General features: G+C 37.4%; 1 protein-coding gene across 1 annotated transcript in view; it reads right to left on the bottom strand.

Moving 5' to 3' along the window:
- The window catches only part of LOC115219547, a 100,675-nt gene that overhangs the window by 14,356 nt on the left and 63,819 nt on the right, over nt 1–22,500 (bottom strand). The window contains exon 3 of the mRNA XM_029789752.2: nt 21,078–21,194. Coding sequence (XP_029645612.1) covers nt 21,078–21,194 — 117 coding nt within the window. The remainder of the gene's footprint in view (nt 1–21,077; nt 21,195–22,500) is intronic.

The following is a 22,500-nucleotide window of genomic DNA, read 5'->3' as shown; positions in this document are numbered from 1 at the left end:
ATACTCACTGGTCGATAGAGAATACAGAAAAAAATTTTCTTTTCGTAGTTCTTTCTCCACTGTTAATTGTCTATTACCTCTAATTAATTACAGACCATAATGAGGATGTGAACAGTCCGTAATAATGATTGTCATTATTTCTTCTGTTCACTGAGATTCAAAGGACATAAAACTTGCCTTCCATTCATCTAGGAAAGATTCATAAAAAAAAATCTCGGATGACAAGAGTCCGATAACTTTGACAAAATTTTAAAGTTGTGTACACGCAATCGTACGCACGCACACACACACGCACGCATGAATACACAAGCACGCATATGCAAAAACCTACGCGCAGCGAGAAATATATTGGGCTGTCTGGAAAGTTCGTGCCGATTTTTAAAGGAAAGAAAAAGGTCAATAAATACTTGCCATTACATTTTTAATAAACCAAATATGAATCATTTTGCTGCACAATGCGTCTTTATCTTTCCTTTAACTTGAAAATACCCGCTTCCCTGAATTGAGGTGGTTTCATGGCAAAGAATTCATCAAGGTATCTTTTTACGTCATCCAAGGAATTGAAATTTTTACCATTAATACTTAATCTGCAGAGACCTGAATAAGTGGAAATCCGAAGGAGCAATATCTGGTGAATATGGAAGGTGGGGTAACACATCCCAGCCGAGCTGCAGCAATTTTTGTCTGGTTCCCAAATAAACGTGCGGTCTTGCATTATCATGTTGGAAAACTACACCCTTTCTGTTGGCCAATTCTGGACGTTTCTTTTGAATTGCTGCTTTTAACTTGTCCAGTTGTGTGCAGTATTTCTCAGAATTAATTGTCTGGTTACTTGGGAGAAGCTCATCGTACAGAATTCCTTTCCAATCCCACTAGACACAAAGCAAGACTTTTTTTAGGGTGAAGAGCCGCTTTTGGGGTGGCTAAGGGTGGCTCATGTCGCTTACTCCAGGATCGCTTTCTCTGAACATTTCGGTAGATAGTCCATTTTTCATTACCTGTCACAATTTGCTTTAAAAACAAGCGCATTTTCATTGTGTTTATAAAGCGAATCACAGTTGGAAATGCGATCCAATAGGTTCTTTTCTCTCAACTCATGTGATACCCAAACATCGTAGCGTTTTGTGTACCCAAGCTTTACCAGGTACTCATGAACGACGGATTTTGATAGGTTGAGGCTTTCTGCCAATTTTCGGGTTGTGCAATGTGGGTTATTCTCAATTAATGACTTGATTTGGTCATCATCAGTAGTGGATGGTCTGCCTGATTGCTCTTTATCAATAAGGCTACAGTCTCCAGCTCGGAATCTTGCGAACCACTTCTGTACAGTTCTTACGGATAAAGAAACATCACCGTAAACTGCGAATATTTCTTTGGTTGCTTGTGAGGCATTTTTCCCTTTACGGAAAAGAAAAACATCAAGTGCCGAAAATGAACTTTTTTATCTTCCATTTTAAAGGGTTACAGAATTAACACAGGTTATAGGAACATAAACCTTCTTCCACGAAAATATAGCTTAAGCTGTGTTCTAAGTGGAGATTTAGTCAAATCCTATTTTATGGACTCAACCATGTTCTAAAATAAGTCGAAAGGTAAGCTACTATAAATTGGCACGAACTTTCCGGACAACCCAATAGATATTTCAGGACAGGTATCCTTTGTAGTACACATGAACGCAAGTTTTTCTCAGTTTGTACTAGATAATATGTATGTATATTCTCATTCGTGTCTGTATGTAGCATATGTATATAAATATAAGGCGATGATATTGAAGTCAGCGCTCTGAGCTGGCCAATCTTTCAATACGGTAACACCTTCACCAGTCAGACTCTGTTGTGTTGCATGCGATCTGTGGCATGCAGCTCTGTTATACTGAAAAATCTCACCTTCAGCCAAGTCTGGTTCAAGTTGTCCTTCAGCAACTGGATGTATTTAGCACTATTCAAGTTCACGTCAATTTTAACTAATTTTCTTCAACCATCACTTTTTATGTATCCCCAAAGCATGAGACTTTTACACCCAAACTTCACAGTTTTCGTCGTGTAACGTGGGCCGTTTCGTTTTCTAATAAGCGACCATTTGTCAAAAGGCCTCTATGAAAGCGCAAATGCGAAACATCTACTTATCAGTTAGCAATTGGTAGAAATTTACAATAGTTTAAAGTGGCCGAAGACTTTTGCATGATACATATATATATATATGTGTGACTATATATATATATATATATATATAAGTGCGTTATGTATATGCTTGTCTACATATTGTCTTTAATTAATGTCAGAAGCACAGGGTATGGGTGTGTGATTAAGAAGCTTGCTTGGCAAAAATGTGGTTTCAGGTTAAGTCCCACTTCGTGTCACTTTGTGTAAGTGTCTTCTACTTTCGCCCCGGGCCTACCGGCCAAACCTTGTTAGCGGATTTGGTTGATGAAAGCCATGAAGAAGAATCTCATATATATATATATATATATATATATATATATTCTGAGAACCCCTTCGGTCACGACACAGACCATGGGAGTGCACCTAGAAAGTTACCCTTCCAGGTACAAGTCCGGGCAAGTTTGTTTATGGAAGACCAGCAGTGGCCCATGCTTACCGGCCTCCCTTCTCCACACCACCAGTGCTATCCAAGGGAAGGCAACGGCCGATTCAGTTTGGCACCAGTGATGTCGCAACTCATTTCTACAGCTGAGTGAACTGGAGCAACGTGAACTAAAGTGTCTTGCTCAAGAACACAACACACAGCCCGGTCCGGGATCCGAGCTCACAACCTCACGATCGTAAGCTCGACGCTCAAACCACTGAGCCATGAGCCTTCATATGGAAAAGTTCTGGGGTTGATTTTTTTCGACTAAAGCAGTGCTTCAGCATGGCCACAGTCAAATGACTGAAGCAAATAAAGAGTAATATATGCATGTATATATATATATATATATATATATATATATAGATACGAATATATTATATATATATATGTATATAAATAAATATATATATACGAATATATATATATATATATATATATATATATATATATATATATATATATATTCGTATATATATATATATATATATATATATAATATATATATATATATATGTATATATATATATATATTCGTATATATATATATATATATATATATATATATATATTATATATATATGTATGTATATATGTATATAAATATATATATATATATAGGCATATATATACTAATATATATATACATGTATGTATATGTGTATGTGTATGTGTGTGTGTGTGTATGTATATATGTATATGAATATAAGTGCATATACTTGCATATGAACAAGCACACGTTTGTTTTGCTTTACACGCAGAAATGTTGTACAGTACCACAGGTTTGCTAATCCACGCCTCACTGAAAAACCTTCATTAATTCTTTATTATTCTCCGTAATCCTGTAAAAAGAAACCTATATGATGAATGTTTAGCGCAGAAGCGGGTTTATCGAATTAGACATATTTAATGTATTGAACACGTAAAGGATATTCGCTGTTGAGAGGCCTCTTTATTGGTCTTAATCTGAGCTGAATCTTCGACAATATAATCTTGTAGACGTCACCCATTTCTCGAGAATGGTTTTGAATATCCAAGAAGGCTCTACTGGAACTAATAACATTTATTATGGTTGTTAATGGCTTCAGAAATATAATCTTCTTTGCACAAAAATACTTGCTGTTTTCTTTCTCTGTTTTGAGGGAGGATTTTTGCACATAGCATTCCAATTAGCGAAATAGCTGTAAGAAATGTATGTAATATGTATATGTCAACACCGTTGACATGACACGAACCGTTGATCCTTCGGCCGCTTCTTCTAAAAGATCCTGTCCATTAGGTGAATGAGTTCGGCCAAGAAGACCTTCAGTGCTATCAAATCGTTACGGAAAGCAGTTCCATTGTGGAAGACCACGCTAACTTTGCTTTCTATTCTTCGGGGGTTCGTGAACCAAAACACTACACCGATTCTGTTTCTATATAAGGAGTCATTTTGATGGGTAGGTGTTGCTGTGTGACAAGAAATTTGCTTCGCAACCACATGATTCCGGGTTCAGTCTTATTGCGTAGTACCTTGAGTGATTGCCTTCTACTACAGCCCCGACCGACCAAAACCTTGTGAGTGGATTTGGTAGACAAAAACTGAAAGAAATCCATAGTATATATATATATATATATACTCTCTCTTTACTTGTTTCAGTTATGTGACTGTGGCCATGCTGGAGCACCGCTTTTAGTCGAGCAAATCGACCCCCAGCACTTATTCTCTGTAAGCCTAGTACTTATTTTATCGGTCTCTTTTTTGCCGAACCGCTAAGTTACGGGGACGTAAACAACCAGCATCGGTTGTCAAGCGATGCTGGGGTGACAAACACACAAACATGCACATACATATATACATATATAGGACGGGCTTCTTTCAGTTTCCGTCTATCAAATCCACTCACAAGGCTTTGGTCGGCCCGAGGATATAGTAGAAGACACTTACCCAAGGTGCCATGCAGTGGGACTGAACCCGGAACCATGTGGTTCGTAAGCAAGCTACTTACCACACAGTCACTCCTACGCCATATATATACGAAGACTTTTGAAAAATACCACAAATATATTTTACAGAACTGCATATGAGTTTTCTTTCGGGTGAACGTTTCTGTGTATAGTTCTGTGAAATATGTTTTGAAATACGACAGACTACGGTGAGGAGTTGTTACAGATACTTACATCTTGCAAGTGTTAATAACGAAATCATGATACGTTTATATTTTTTTACATTCTGGCGTTTGCTGAGATTTTTTTCTTGAGAACACATTCTTCGTGGTAAGGCGATTTGAAGTCTATCTTCAGCATATAGGAATCCAAGTTAGTGGTCATTCTTCTTATCAATTGTAATATATATATATATATATATATATATATATATATATATATATATATATATATATATATATATATATATATATGTATATACATAGATAGATAGGTAGATAGATTTAGATATAGATAGATAGACAGATAGATAGATATGTATATATGTATATACATACATGTGTGTTTGTGTGTGCGTTCCTATATGTTTGCGTTTGTCTCCCATCACCGCTTGGTAACCGGTTTTAGTTTGTTTACGACCCCGCAACCTAGCGGTTTGACAAAAGAAACTGAAAGAATAAGTACCAGTTTCGACTAAAACCTTTCAAGGCGGTGCCCAGGCATGGCCGCAGTCCAATGCCCGAAACACGCCAAAGATAAAAGCAGCTAAGGATACGTCGAGGCAGGTGATTTTATATACTTTCTTAGTTTTTATCTATTTCCATGTACTACTCACACACGTTCGTTTCTGCTTATAACTAATTGGCCGTCAATGCCCATGAACCCCGTACGCCTTACAACTTTTATAATTCATTGTTTAAACAGATTTCCATAACAATATTTCGGTATTTGCTATAAGCGTTAACAAATGGCATGCATTTTCAGTTAATTTTACATTCGGTTTCAATATATTTAACTAAGATAAGGCGGTGAGTTGCCATATATACATATAATATATATATATATATATAGATATATATATATATATATATATATATATATATATATATACATACATATATATTATATATATACATATAATATATATATATATATATATATATATATATATATACTATATATATATATATATATATATATATATATATATATATATATATATATATATATAGATATATATATATATATATATATATATATATATATATATATAACATATATATAGATATATTATATATATACATATATATATTATTTATATATATATACATACACACACATATATATAATATAATATATATATATATATAATATAAATATATAATATATATATATATATACATACACACACATATATATATATATTATATATATATATATATATATATATATATATATTCATATATACGTGTGCATGTACGCATGCATGTACGTGTCTTGTGTACGGGGGTTGTGTGTAGATGTATGTATGTTGGTAAGCATAAGGAAGTGTATGTAAGTACATGAAGAAATATAGGCTCGTACAAGTCTGTGCGTGTATCTGTTATCCTGATTACATGTCTCGTTCTCTGAGCCTCTCCTTGTCTACATACTAACTCATATACGCAGGCTTCCTTGCGAAACAAACACACACACACATATACACATACATACACACATATGCACACATACGCACACAACACACTTTATATGTATACGTAACCACCACATCGAAGACACTGAACAGACTTCAAAATTCCAATTTAATTTCTCATTCAAAAACCAACCTCACTGACCTATTGATGTCTTTCGTAGAGGGACATGAATTATTAATAGAATCCATCTGATTAAATTATTGGACAACCTGTACCTCTTTATATTTTCAGTTTTAATTTTTATTTATTTATTTATTTATTTTTCCCGAAGCAGAAGAATTCGAAGCCTTTTTAACGATTAACTCTTTTTCCTCTGCAGAAACATGACATTTTGATTCAACTTTTGGTGTCGTTTTCTTTTTGTTATTATTTCTCTATGAACATATAGGCGGAAGCGTGGCTGTTTGCTAAGAAGCTTGCTTCCCAACAACATGGTTCTGGGTTCGCTTCCACTACGAAGCTTTGACAAGTGTCTTCTTTCGACAAGTGTCTTCTAATATAACCTCGACCCAACCAAAGCCTCGAGAGTGGATTTCGTAGACCTGTGTGCGTGTGTATGTGTGTTCTACCACCACCCTGACAATCGGTGTTAGTACGTTTACACCCCTGTCACATAGCGGTTCGGCAAAAGAGACTGTTAGAATAAGTACTAGACTTAAAAATATCTCCTGGGGTTGATTCATTCGACTAAAAGTTCTTCCATGCGGTGCCCCAGCATGGCTGCAGTCTAATGAATGAAACAAAAAGAAAAGATATTTAGGTTACTAACTCTCTTTGACAAGCGGTAATGGTGGACAAATGCATACATTTGCACGTGCAAATACACACACACACATATATATATATATATATACCCGACCGGCTTCCTTCGGTTTCTTATTTCTTTACTGCCCACAAGGGGCTACACACATGGAGGGGACAAACAAGGACAGACAAACGGATTAAGTCGATTATATCGACCCCAGTGCGTAACTGGTACTTATTTAGTCAACCCCGAAAGGATGAAAGGCAAAGTCGACCTCGGCGGAATTTGAACACAGAACGTAACGGCAGACGAAATACCGCTAAGCATTTCGCCCGGCGTACTAACTATTCTGCCAGCTCGCCACCCTAGAGACGAAATGCCTATTTCTTTACTACCTACAAGGGGCTAAACACAGAAAGGACAAACAAGGACAGACAAACAGATTAAGTCGATCATATCGACCTCAGTGCGTAACTGGTACTTAATTTATCGATCTCGAAAGGATGAAAGGCAAAGTCGACCTCGGCGGAATTTGAACACAGAACGTAATGGCAGACGAAATACCGCTGAGCATTTCGCCCGGCATGCTAACGTTTCTACCAGCTCTCCCGCCTTAGCTTCCTTCAGTTTCTGTCTAAGTTGTCTCGCGGTCACACTGAATCCGGGACCATGTAGTTGGGAAGCAAACTTCTTATTACATAGCCACTATTTTTTTTATATTTCTAGTCATTTTAAATATCAGAGTTCCTGTCCTTTATCAAGTATTGCCATTAACGCTAATAATTGGTCTACTCTTTACGTGTATGATATTGTTTGATTAAAGACTGTATCATTGATGTTCCCTACATTAAGTCTGTGATGGAAACAAGAGTTCCAGTTGACCCGATCAAAAGAACAGCCTGCTCGTGAAATCAACGTGCAAGTGACTGAGACACTCCACAACCACGCGTACCCTTAACGTAGTTCTTAGGGAGATTCAGCGTGACACAGATTGTGAAAAGGCTAGCCCTTTGAATTACAGGTACTAATCACTTTTTGCCAAATGAGTGGACTGGAGCAACGCGAAATAAAGTGTCTTGCTCAAGGACACAACGGTCCACCGGGAATCGAACTCACGACTATACGATCGTAAGCCGAATACCTTTACAACTAAACCACGAGCCTTCACACATCAAGTATACATGCCTGCTTTAAGCAATGTATGTTACTCATCCATGAATGGTGTTCTAATGGGAAGCACTCCGTCGGTTACGACGACGAGGGTTCCGGTTGATCCGGTCAACGGAACAGCCTACTCGTGAAATTAACGTGTAAGTGGCTGAGCACTCCACAGACACGTGTACCCTTAACGTAGTTCTCGGGGATATTCAGCGTGACACAGAGAGTGACAAAGGCCGGTCCTTTGAAATGCAGGTACAACAGAAACAGGAAGTAAGAGTGAGAGAAAGTTGTGGTGAAAGAGTACATCAGGGATCACCACCATCCCCTGCCGGAGCCTCGTGGAGCTTTTAGGTGTTTTCGCTCAATAAACACTCACAACGCCCGGTCTGGGAATCGAAACCGCGATCCTACGACCGCGAATCCGCTGCCCTAACCACTGGGCCATTGCGCCTCCCCGAAATTTTAAAACCATATTAGAGTTATTGTGATTCACATCAACATTGCTTATCTCTCTCTCTACTTGGATGACAAAATATGTATTCTGGGCGAGCAAAAATAGCAATTAAGGACCAACTTAGTTCTAAAATGCTTAGTTCTAAATTGCGTGAAAATCATGGAGACGGACACTTTTAGCCAAAGTAACTTGAATCCTTTCAACACACTTCAAGAATGCAGATTTGTGAAAAGAAAAACGTAATCCACCTAATGTGAATTTCTTCGGCCACCACCCACTGTCATGCCGTCACAGCATAGGTCACCTTCCACGCCATGCCGCCCTAAACAAGATCATAAAGCATGACCTAGGCTCCGCAGGTTTCCCTTCCCAGCTTGAACCAGTGGGGCTAGATTGAGGGGACGGTAGAAGGCCGAACGATATGACAATTTTCCTGTTCCGTGGTGGTAGGCTCCTCATCTGGGATATAAGATGCTGTGACACCTTCTCTAGCGGCAACTTACTCAATTATCAGCCCAGGCTCCGCAGCTCGTCAGGCTGAGAAAAGCAAGCTATCAAGGTATCGGTCGCTCTCTGACAGGTTTATGGCATTCTTGGTCCCCTGCTCACAGCTATCGGGGCAGAGATTGCTATCCGCAGTGCGAACGCATTTCCCTCACTATGTTCCGGGGCAACACCTTTTCCATTTTGTCTGCTGGAGCCATGAGAAATATTTCGATATTGTGAGTGAATAACTCAGTTATCGAATTAGAGCGTATGTTACTGAATATTCCTCTAATTGCGTAGACTGAAATGAATGAAAAATAAGGTATATAAAGTTTTTACAAACAGTAATCTCTCTCTCTATACACACATAAACATACATTGTACACACACACACACACACACACACACATACCTATGTAGCATTTATATATATTCTTCGATTTTTCTATAACTTTCAGTACGAGGACTCCGGCCCAGCAGGAACACCGCCTTTGTGTGTGTGTGTGTATGTAGCACAAAGCCTACAATTTCGGGGAAATTAAATTAGCCGATATCTTCTATCCCAGTACTCGATTTGTACTTTATTTCATTGACTCCGAAAGGATGAAAAAGTAAGGTTGATCTCAGCGGGATTTGAACTCTGAACGCAAAACGTGGTAAGAAATACTGCAAGGCATATTTCCGACGCTGTTGCAATTCGGCCAAGTAGTTAGAAGCAGTAATTTTTTCTACATCCTGTACACAGTCACACATCACAGAGGATGTATATTAATCGACCCGGGATGTAAAAGAAAGAAAGTTTAGAAGAACTCCAGTCAAAAACGTAATCGATCTCTATGTATTTGACAAAGATTCATATCTTATTGCCCCTAGAAATGAGTAAAAATGTTAAAAATAACATAAAATCGATGCTGATTTCGACTTCATTTTAATTAATTCAGAATGTGAAAGGGTCATAACAAAATACTGGCAACCATTTAATCCGCTAATTCAGTTATCTATCACTCTTCTTAATCATTAATATGTATAAGTAATAGTAATCTAATACAAGTTAATTGTGATTTAATGTAATTACGTTCTGAAGTTTACTTTAATATTCATATAGTGCAAGGGCCATAAATTGATGCTTTGCTGTTAGTATTTATCTTATTGCTTTTGTTGGTTAAATTTGCATTGTATACTGTTTATCGTAATGAGTAATAATGCTGTATATATTTTGATGAGTAGTAATGCCGTATATATTTTAACGGCACCTAGAATATTGATTTCTGTGGAGGATGTTTAAAATATAATTCATAAATAACAATGTATGCATATTCCATTTCTTTAACTTCAATTTATCACAGTGATTATAATTTATCCACCCCAGATGATGAACGTTCGATTTCAGCGGGAACTGGACAGAAAATGAAGAGCGAAACAAAAGTGTGTGTAGTTTATTTTGTACACCAACTACAATTTCGGGGTTCTTTGTTTTTGGTGGGCAATTTACAACATCTAAAATATTGAGTTTTAATACTAGCACACAACCTAATTTTTTTATGGGGCTAAATGACAGACGCTAATTTATTCTTTGATTTTTTTTTCTTATTCTTTCATTTGGACGAAGGTAAGTTTTGCCTTAAAGGGTCTAGTTGATCAAATTGTTCGCTTTTTTTCAAGTCTGGTACTTATTCTATTGGCATCATTTGCTGAACTGTTAAGTTACGAGGACGTAAAGAAACCAACACTGGTTGTCGACTGGTGGGAAGACAAACATAAAAACACACCTGCACAAACATGCACTTACACACATGTACACACACGCACAGAAACATACACACATATGTGCGACGTGTTTTCACACTGCCTCAGTTGTGGATTTTGAGCTCAAAGCCCAAAGAACCGTAAATGAATCCTGTAAGACATTTTTGCACGTCACTCTGACGATTTTATCAGTTCATTGCTCCTACTCACACACTAAAACAGCGAGCCAGTAACAACCCCATCACTGCGAACTGTTTATTTACTTTCCTCTATTTGAAAAAGAGACTCTTTCCCGAAATATTATAGGACCATTAAAGAACCTAAAGGGAAATGTAATATCGTTTCTTTTTTTTTTTGTTTATTAAGGAAATACGAAGGTTGTGGTCAACGAAGAGAGTATACGTGTTAACGAAATACGAAGATTGTGGCCAATGAAGAGAGTAGACGTGTTAAGGAAATACGAAGGTTGTGGTCAATGAAGAGAGTAGACATGATACCAATAGTAATTAGTGCACTTGGAAGTATCAGCCCTCAACTACCAGCATGACCGAAAAAGATTGGGGCAAGTGTGAAGGTAGAACACCTACAAAAATCAGCATTTCTTGGAACTGCAAAAATTCTTCGCAGGGTTCTTAAAGCATGACCGGTAAACATGTATCACCTTAGTCTAATGGCTGTGGACAGCTGACACTTTTCATCATACCCAGCAAGACAAGCTGTGACTTTTCATCTCATAATAATAATGATAATAAATAATAATCATTTCTACTATAGGCACAAGGCCTGAAATTTGCGTGAAGGGGACTAGTCGATTACATCGACCTCAGTGTTTCATAGGTGCTTACTTTATCATGAAAGGCAAAGTCGACCTCGGTGGAATTTGAACTTGGAATTTGAACTCAGAACGTGCAGACAGATGAAGTGTCGCTAAGCATTTCACCCGGCGTGTTAACGATTCTGCCAGCTCGCGGCCTTAATAATAATATGACCTTAACCAGTTGAGCATGTCCCTTAACCAGTTGAGCATGCCTTACATCCTTTCAGAGTCGATAAATTCAGTACCAGCTGCGTACTGGGGTCGATCTAATCGACTGGCTTCCTCCCCCAAAATTTCGGTCCTTGTGCCTAGAGAAGAAAAGAATCGTTAGCACGTCGTACAAAATGGTTCGTGGCATTTCGTCCGACTTTAAGTTTTGAGCTCCAATTCCGTCAAGGTCCCCTTTGCCTTTCATCTTAAATGGTAAAACAAGTACCAGTGAACACTGAGGTCGATGTAATCGACTTACCCTTCCCCTCAAATTTTTGGCCTTGAGCCAAACTTTGGAACTAGTATTTATGTCTGTATAAACATCGTGTCTGAGTTAGTCAATAGCGCAGACATTTTTCGTTCCTCGTCCTTAGATCGTCATCATTCCTCTCATTAACCAACACAATCAACACCACCACCTAAATCACCAAACCCATCCCCCATCACCACCAACACCGTCACCATCATCAACAGCATCACCACTACCGCTACCACAAACACCTACTCTGCATCTTATTCTCCGCTGCTTTAGCTGACAAAACTAAACAATAACAACGGAGACATTTCTTACCAAAACATTTCCGATAACACCCCCACCACCACATACACACCTAATACTCATTCCCTTCTCTTTCACTTCGGTTGTGTGCGTTATTTTCCAAATTTGCACAGAAACACACGCGCACACACACACACACTCACACACACACACAGAGGCACATATATATATGTATACATTCATATATATATATATATATATATGGTATATATATATATATTATATATTATATATATATATATATGGTATTATATATATATATATATATATATGGTATATATATATATAATATATATATATATATATATAGTATATATATATATATCTATATATATATATATCAAAAGTATATATATATATATCAAGTATATATATATATATATCAAGTACATATATATATATATATAATATATATATATATATATAATATATATATTCATACGTATATATATATTCATACATATATATGCATCTGTATGTATGTACATATCCACATATATATATATATATATATATATTATATATATACGCACACAAATGTTTGTGTGCCCGCGCGACTTGTTAAACTAATTGATTGCTGGTCCCCCCACCCAGCTAAGAGATCGATTATTTGACTAGACGACTGGAGAAGAATATATATAAAGAGTTCATTTCGAGAGACGCGGAAACTTTTGAAAATTCTAGGTCTTTCTTCGTTTGTTGTTTCTTTAAAATATTTCTTTATTCGGTTATACACAGTGTGCTCATATACATATATATATACATACATACATGCGTATATATATATATATATATATATTATATATATATATATATATATATATATATATATATGTATGTATGTTTATATGTATGTACGTATAACATCTATATATGTAGAAGTACATAAATCTACATGCAAACATACTTACATACATTCATGTATATATATTGATCTGTGTATGTTTCTGCGTGCGCGCGCGCGTGTATATATATATATATGTTTAACAATCACACACAAGTATGTATGTGTATGCATTGTATGTGCATAAGTGTGTGTGTGTTTATTTATATATTTCATGTACTTGCTCACATATGCTCATACATATACGTACGCACAATTATGTGTATATATGCATGGATTAACACACATATATACACATGTGTTTAAGGATATATATATATATATATATATATTATATATATATATATATATATATACGATACACATATATGCATATAAATACATACACTATATATATGTTTGTACATACATATATATTCAACTATGCATAAATAACTATGCATCCATCCATCCGTCCAGACATACATGCAGATCCAGAGATATAGTTCTTCTGATTACCTTTGTGTTAATATAAATTTCCTTTATTAGTTTATGTACGTTTGGAGTTTCTAATCGTCGCATGTTTGCGTGAAGTGAATTCACAATGTTTTCTCTCAGGAGGCTTTTTAGATTCTTTCGTCTTAGTGAATTATATATATATATATATATATATATATATATATATATATTGAAGCACATACAAACAAGTGGTATTCAGGCTTATAAAAGCATCAATTTGCTCAAAGTTTTCTCTTTTTATACACCCAAGTGTATAATGAACTCTTCTTGAAGTTTAGCCATTTATTAATATCGTATTTTATTTTCATAGATTTTATTGTTTTAAATTTCCTTAATTTATTTAGTTTCATTATATAACATATCAACGGTGATGAATAGGTTCAAATGAGCACATACTTTATTTTTATGTATATAAATCGGTACATGCAAATGTTTTTTTTAAAAATTTTATATACGTTCATATTGAACATGCGCCGTTCTACATGTAGAGTATGAGCGTGTCCGAGTAAGGAAATATATACATGTATGCATGTGTGTGTGTGTAAAGGTATTCATATATATGTATTTCTCTCTCTCTCTATCTCTCTCTCTTGTGTGTGTATGTGTGTGTATGCCTCTGTGTGTGTGTCTGTGTGCGTGTGTGTAGAAAAGAAGTGTATTCATTCTCAGGAGAGTTCGTTTCGAGGATTGAAAATGCACCTGAGTCTTAAAGCGAATTATAGTTTTAAAATTTTTTCAACAGTTTTCTCTTGTACCTTCAGTATCTCCTAAGCCCACGAAAAGCAAAGAATATTGAAACCGGAATGGTATTTTAATAAATTCGTTAAAAAATTAAAACTACAGTTCGTTTTAAGACCCAGATACATTTTCAACTGCCGAAAACCAACTCTCCGATATATATATATATATATATAATATTTGTCTTTCTGCCCGATACAGCTCGTAAGCACGTTCTTACTGGAGCTATGTTAATTTTTAACTAATGTTAAAGCTACAGATCACTCCACAAACAATAACTCCGATACGTACACAAATACAGAGACATACACACACTTAACAATTTTTTTTAGCAATACATTCGATTGTGAATTCCTTGTCTGTCACTGCTGTTGTACGATTTAACTACAGTTCATTACCTTTAGTCCATATGGCTGGAAAGAAGTCATTGCTTGGAGCCCAAAGCCGTAGTGCAAAAAGGAATTTTATAGGGATTATTTTAAAACATAGATTTAATGTTTCAGAAAGGTTTGATACAGAAGAAAAACAGCCATACTGCAAAAGCATTGAACTTTGCAACGTCTACAATGACAATACAGAAAAAAGAAGGTCATTCTTAAATAGGTACCCATTTAAAATTCAGATAATTACTTTTTCATAGGTCATAGGATCGCGGTTTCGATTCCCAGACCGGGTTTTGTGAGTGTTTATTGAGCAAAAACACCTAAAGCTCCACGAGGCTCCGGCAGGGAGTGGGTGGTGAACCCTGCTGTACTCTTTCACCTCAACTTTCTCTCACTCTTTCTTCCTGTTTCTGTTGTATTTTTATTTCAAAGGCCAGCCTTGTCACACTCTGTGTCACGGTGAATTCCCCCGAGACCTACGTTATGGGTACACGTGTCTGTGGAGTGCTCAGCCACTTGCACGTTAATAAATGAGCCACGCTGTATCGGCCTTTGCCTTTCCCTTGGGTAACATCGGTGGCGTGGAGAGGGGAGGCTGGTATGCGTGGGCCACTGCTGGTCTTGCATAAACAACCTTGCCCAGACTTGTGCCTGGGAGGGTAACTTTCTAGGTGTAATCCCACGGTCATTCATGACCGAAGGGGGTCACAGCTTTTTCATAGATCTGATGTAATGATAAAATGGAATGGCTCCTGAGTATGTGAACATAACACGACAATCACTGAAACTAAAAGGTAGTTCCTATTTATTCTCTGATACATTACTTTCCAAGTATTTTTAGATATATTGTAAGATAAATGTTTAAAATAGCTCAGTTTATGCATAAAGCTGGTTCTCTTACTTGCTTTGTTTTCCGGAAAAATTGAAAGCATGTAAATGGAAAGCATGCAAATCAAGAGGAAATTCAGTTTTGCTTTACGAAATTCTACATTATGGCAAAACTTTTAGAAACGCAGCATTTTCATAATGCAGGGGTTGCTGTACACACACACAAATATATATATATATATATATTACAAACACACTCACACAGACACACCGCGCACACACACACACAAAGCCAGTAGTTTCGGGGAGGAGATAAGTTGATTCCATTGGACACCAGTACTCAACTGATACTTATTTTATCGATCCCGAAAGGATAAAAGACAAAGTTAACCTCGGCGGAATTTGAACTCAGAACGTAAAGACGGACGAAATGCCGCTAAGCATTTTGCCCGGCGTGCTAACGATTCGGCTATCTCGCCGCCTGACATCCAATCAGTATTAAAGTCTGTATATGGTGACGTATCTTGTTAGAAATAGCTGCCAAATTATTACCCTCAGATTACACACTACTGTCTTAAAAAACAAAGCACAAGGATAAATTACTCTTTTACTTGTTTCATTCATTTGACTGCGGCCATGCTGGAGCACCGCCTTTAGTCGAGCAACTCGACCCCGGGACTTATTCCTTGTAAGCCCAATACTTATTCTAAGTGACGGGGATATAAACACACCAGCATCGGTTGTCGAGCAATGCTAGGGGGACAAACACAGACACACAAACAAACACACACATACATATATATATATACATATATCCGACAGGCTTCTTTCAGTTTCCGTCTACCAAATCCACTCACAAGGCTCTGGTCGGCCCGAGGCTATAGCAGAAGACACTCACCCAAGGTGCCACGCAGTGGGACTGAACCCGGAACCATGTGGTTGGTAGGCAAGCTAATGTTTAACAGTAACAACAACGGCAACAACAATTAAAAAAAAAAGACAATATACCTCTTAGAAAAAGTTATTACGAATGAAAAATAAAAGAAGCAAAACGGAAAAAAATGAAAAAAGAAAAATCTACACATCAGATGTTAAGACGAAAAATCATGGCTTTAAGAAAAAAAAAAACAAACAAAAACAATCAAAAGTGCAAAACAACGTAAATCGTGTGTTGCACAGAGTAGGAAACCTAAATTCAATAATAACAACGGACGAAAATCAATGGGTTAAGAAAATAAATAAACACACAGATGAATCGTTTAACAAATTAACACCTAATCGAATCTAAAACAGCTCTGTGTTGAGACATAGCCTCAGTGGATAAATTAAATAGAACTCGATGAAGGAAAACATTTACATCTGTGTAATGCGTTTCTGAAAGTGTGGCTCTGCGGTTAAAAAGCTCGCTTCCCAGCTATATGGGTTCAGTCAAGCTGTGTGGCACCTAGGGGCTTGTGTTTTTCTGCTATAGCCCTGGACTGATCAAAGCCTTGTGAGTGGATTTGGTTGGTGGTAACTGAAAGAAGCCCATCACAACACACACACACACATGCATGTATCTATGTGTGGCTGTCTTTGTGTTTCTCTTTCACCACCGCTTGACAACCGATGTTGGTTTGATTACGTAACTTAGCAGTTCAGCAAAAGAGACCAATACAATAAGAATCAAACTTTAATAGAAAATGAGTACTGGGACCGATTTGTTCGACTAAACAGTGGTCCCTAAACTTTTAGGGGCTGCCGCCTCCTTGACACATAGGCTACATTCCTAGCGTCCCACCCCCACTTACCACCACAAACATAAACCTCTTTCTGAAGCAAACTCAAAGCAACTGTATTTCACAAATAAAACTTAAACTATTATTTTGTTGTTTTTGCATTAATCGCTACCCCCATTATCGCCCTAATTTTTACATTAACTGCTACCCCCTTTATCGCCCCACTTTTTTTCAACACCTCCTTAGAACTTTGCACCGCCTCCAGAGGAGCAATACCTCTGATTTTGCTCAATCAACACTCACAATGCCCGGTCTGGGAATCGAAACCGCGTTCTTACGACCGCGAGTCCGTTGCCATAACCACTGAGCCATTGTGCCTCCACTATCGTTGTTGTTGTAAATCATCGGAGAATAATAATGTTCCTCTTCTTCAGAATACAGATATACCATAACAGAGTAAAGATATCCACTGGTATTGTCATAGAAGATTAAAAAATATATAATCTCTACTTTCTTTATCAATCTGACAATAAGTATCTATTTCTTTACTGCCCACAAGGGGCTAAACATAGAGGGGACAAACAAGGACAGACACACAGATTAAGTCGATTACATCAACCCCAGTGCGTAACTGGTACTTATTTAATCGACCCCGAAAGGATGAAAGGCAAAGTTGACCACGGCGGAATTTGAACTCAGAACGTAGCGACAGACGAAATACCGCTAAGCATTTCGCCCGGCGTGCTAACGACTCTGCCAGCTCGCCGCCTTCACAACATTAATGATGATGATGCTGATGATATCTCGGAGGTAAAAGTTGCTTACCTACTTGCCAAAAGGACTTATGATCATGACCATCCATCTACTTTATTGACGCGCTGCATCTAGGACTGTATTATCCAATATGGATAATATTGGATAAAACAGGCGGCGAGGTGGCAGAATCGTTAGCACATCGGACAAAATGCTCAGGAATATTTCGCCTGTCTTTAGTTCTGAGTTCAAATTCCACCAAGATCGATTTTGGTTTCATTCTTTCGGGTTCGATGAAATAAGTACCAGTTTAGTACTGGGGTCGATGTAATCAACTATCCCCTTCCCCCAAATTTCAGGCCTTGTGGCTATAGTAGAAAGAATTTATTCAATATGTTCTTTATTAAAATTACAACAGGGCGTGATTTGAGAAATATTTTACTATCATCTGCAACAAGTCTAGCTTCGACCTTTACCTATAGAAACTGAATGAAGTTTTTACGAACATTCGAAATGAAGATATCAAAAATGTGGAGAATTGATTCGTATCATGAGAATCGATTCGTATTAGGAGCTGTGGAAGCGATCTTACGTCTCATTTGATGCAAAAAGTAAACCGGAGTGACTGTAATCGCCCACATTAATGCATTATATAAACCCATAAAAGCATAACTCCCAAAGTGAACAAAACAGAACACACACACTCAGAAATTACGCACATTTAAATATAGATACATTTACACAAGGGACATACATGTACAATTAAAAAATATGTTTTAACTATCAGTTCCACTTCATCATTGACATGTAATTAGCTAAATATTATTATGTCGTACATGTGTAATTAAGAGAACCTAATGAAGACGTGTAAAAAGAGATATCAAGAGATGGATAATAAGCATGTTCGTGTACAGTAAATATAACTATTATAGAGGAAAGTGGGGGGGGGGGTGATATAATCCTGTGAATTAACGTGGTATCTTAACAATTGTGCTACGATGTATTATACACTTGCTGGGAAAGCCTGGTATTTTTCAGTGGAGAGATTGAATATTTGACTCGTACTGAAGAAATCATGACGTGTCGGTTTCGATGACGAGGGTTGCAGTTGATTCGACCAACGGAAAGGCTTGCTCGTGAAATTAAACTACGTATGTGTGTATGAATGTACGTATGTATTATGTATGTGTGTATTACAACACAACGGCTTCAAGAATAAAATACGTTAAAAACCAATAAAACACCAAGTGCAAACATGTCCAGAGATGTGACCCATACTTGCCAGAAATTAAAATAATACTATTAGTTTCAAATTTTAGCACGAGGCCAGAAACTTCAGGAGAGGGGGTAAATCGATTACATCAACGCCAGCTGGTACTTATTTTATCGACTCCGAAAGGATAAAATGTAACGTCGCCCTCAGCAGAATTTGAACACAGAACATTAAGACGGACGAGATGCTGCTAAGAATTTTTGTCCGGCATGCAAAGGATTCTTCCAACTCGCCGCCTTGATAAGCCAATATTGGCAAAAAGCCTGAAATATTGGGAGAGGAACAAATCGACTCAAACATTTGACTGGAGCTTCATTTTATCGTTCTGGAAGATTTGAGCTCAGCGGAATTTGAACTCAGAACATATAGAATCAGAACAAATGCCACAAGGCATTTTGGCCGATTCTCTTATGATTCTCTGAAGCCACTGCCCTAAAAAAACTTTTCCTAGTTTAGATACAAAGCCAGTAATTTTTAGGGGAGGGGTTAGTCGATTAACTGGATTCAGAAAATTGACTGGTATTTTTTGTTGACCCCAGAAGAATGAAAGGTGAAGTCCTGGGGTCGATTTCACCGACTGTTCAGCTACTCCAAATTTTAGGCCTTGTGCCTATAGTAGAAAATGATAATTATTTTTATTTCGTACCTGTATGAATCTTTTCACACGACAGACTTCTTACAGTTTCTGTCTACCAAATTCACTCACAAGGCTTTGGTCGGCCAAAGGCTATAGTAGAAGATACTTGTCCAAGGTGCCATGTGATGGGTCTGAACCCAGAACCATGTGGCTGGAAAGCAAACTTCTTAGCACACAGACACAACCACACACACACACACACACACACACACATACACACACACACACACAATATTTACTTGTATCAATCATTGGACTGTGGCCATGATGGAATACCAGATTCAGGGGTTTAGGCGAACATAGAGACGCCAGTATTTATATTTTTTGAAGTCTGGTACTCATTTTATCGGTTCCATTTTTGCCGAACCGCTACGTTACGGGGACGTAGGACGTAAACAAATCGACACCAATTATCAAACAGTGGATGAACAAACACAAAAACATGCATACACAGATATACATACATAGACACATTTGTGTGTGTATGCATCTGTCAGCCAATCTATAAACACACACACACACACTATATATATATATATATATATGAAGAAAGAGAGAAAGTATAAATGTGTATGTATGTATAAATGAATGTATGTATGTATGTATGTATGTATGTATGTATGTATGTATGAATGTATGCATTTATGTATGAATGTATGTATGTATATATGTATGTATGAATCTATGTATGTATGTATGTATGTATGTATGTATGTATGTATGCATGTATGTATGAATCTATGTATGTATGTATGTATGAATCTATGTATGTATGTATGCATGTATGTATGTATGCATGCATGCATGTATGTATGTATGTATGTATGTATGTATGTATGTATGTATGTATGCATGTATATATGTATGTAAGTATATATTTATTTATGTACGTATGTACGTATATGAATGGCATTTAAGCCTGATAGGTTCGTATGACTGATGATAAGTCGATGCTAAAGCAAATTAAGTAGGTCTACAGTTTTATGACCTTCTGATAAATGAGCAGGTAGAAATGTCTTACCTCTATAACATTTGTCATCGGTTTCACCGTCTTTGGTGCATAATGCCTTTGCCAGCAGTGTGTTCGGTGATAAATCGTCTGAATCAGCTGCGTATCCATTTGACAAAAGCAGTTTATCTGATAAAAAAAAAAGAGGTATGATGGGGGGAGAAAACCCACCACAAGTTTTTGATAAGAATTAATATTTCCATATAAAAGAAAACAACAAAACAACACAAAACAAAACAACAAAGCAAAATCGACTCATTTTCCTTTTCCTTTTCATCATCATCATCATCATTAAAACCCTCCTCTTCCTTCGCTTTCTCCTTCTCCTTGTTCTCTGCCTTATCATCATCATCATCATCATCGTCATAAAAATCTTTCTTTTCTTCCACTCGATATCATCGTCGTCATCATCATCATCATTATCGCCATCATCGAAATCTTCCTTCACGTCTTTTTTCCTCCTCCATCTCCTTCTCAACCATCAACTCCCTCCTCCTCCTCCTCATCAGCATCATCATCAGTATTGTCGTCGTCGTCGTCACCGTCGTTGTTGTCACCGTAGTTGCCTTCATTGTTATCGCCACCTACACGATCACCCAAATCCACGAATCATATCACCATCAGAATGTCCTTGAACGTAAGTGGCTGTTCTTCTCACCTTACATGCTATGTCTTAAGAATATTCCTCTAAGCGCGTTTTTATTCACAATACAAATAAGAAGGTCGCTAGTTATTTCGTTTTCGTCAGCTATCCTTCTCTACATATCTTCTTCTTTTATCTTTTACTTGTTTCAGTCATTTGACTGCGGCCATGCTGGAGCACCGCCTTTAAACGAGCAACTCGACCCCGGGACTTATTCTTTGTAAGCCCAGTACTTATTCCATCGGTCTCTTTTTGCCGAACTGCTAAGTGACGGGGACATAAACACACCAGCATCGGTTGTCAAGCAATGCTACGGGGGCAAACACAGACACACAAACACACACACATACATCTATATATATATATACATATATACGACGGGCTTCTTTCAGTTTCCGTCTACCAAATTCACTCACAAGGCTTTGGTCGGCCCGAGGCTATAGTAGAAGGCACTTGCCCAAGGTGCTACGCAGTGGGACTGAACCCGGAACCATGTGGTTGGTAAACAAGCTACTTACCACACAGCCACTCCTACGCCTATATTTGCGACAGCATTCAACGGCTCCGACCAACGAGTTCACTACCTCCCACACGAATGCCGACCATTCCGACGGTCGGCCCAAACGTTCCAGCAGGCAAAGCAATGCTCCTCATTGCGGCCCCAACACTCCAGCTTGCACATTTGACAAAGCATCACAAAGAGAGTATGCACATTGGATAGTGGGTACGCCGTAGCCGTTAGTCGTCATTCGTTGTAGAGGTGTAGAGTTCGTGTTCAGAGTTTCAGTAGAA

This window comes from Octopus sinensis, linkage group LG14 (assembly GCF_006345805.1).
Source record: "Octopus sinensis linkage group LG14, ASM634580v1, whole genome shotgun sequence".
NCBI classification, from domain to species: domain Eukaryota; kingdom Metazoa; phylum Mollusca; class Cephalopoda; order Octopoda; family Octopodidae; genus Octopus; species Octopus sinensis.
This window is presented reverse-complemented; position numbering and strand designations above follow the sequence as displayed.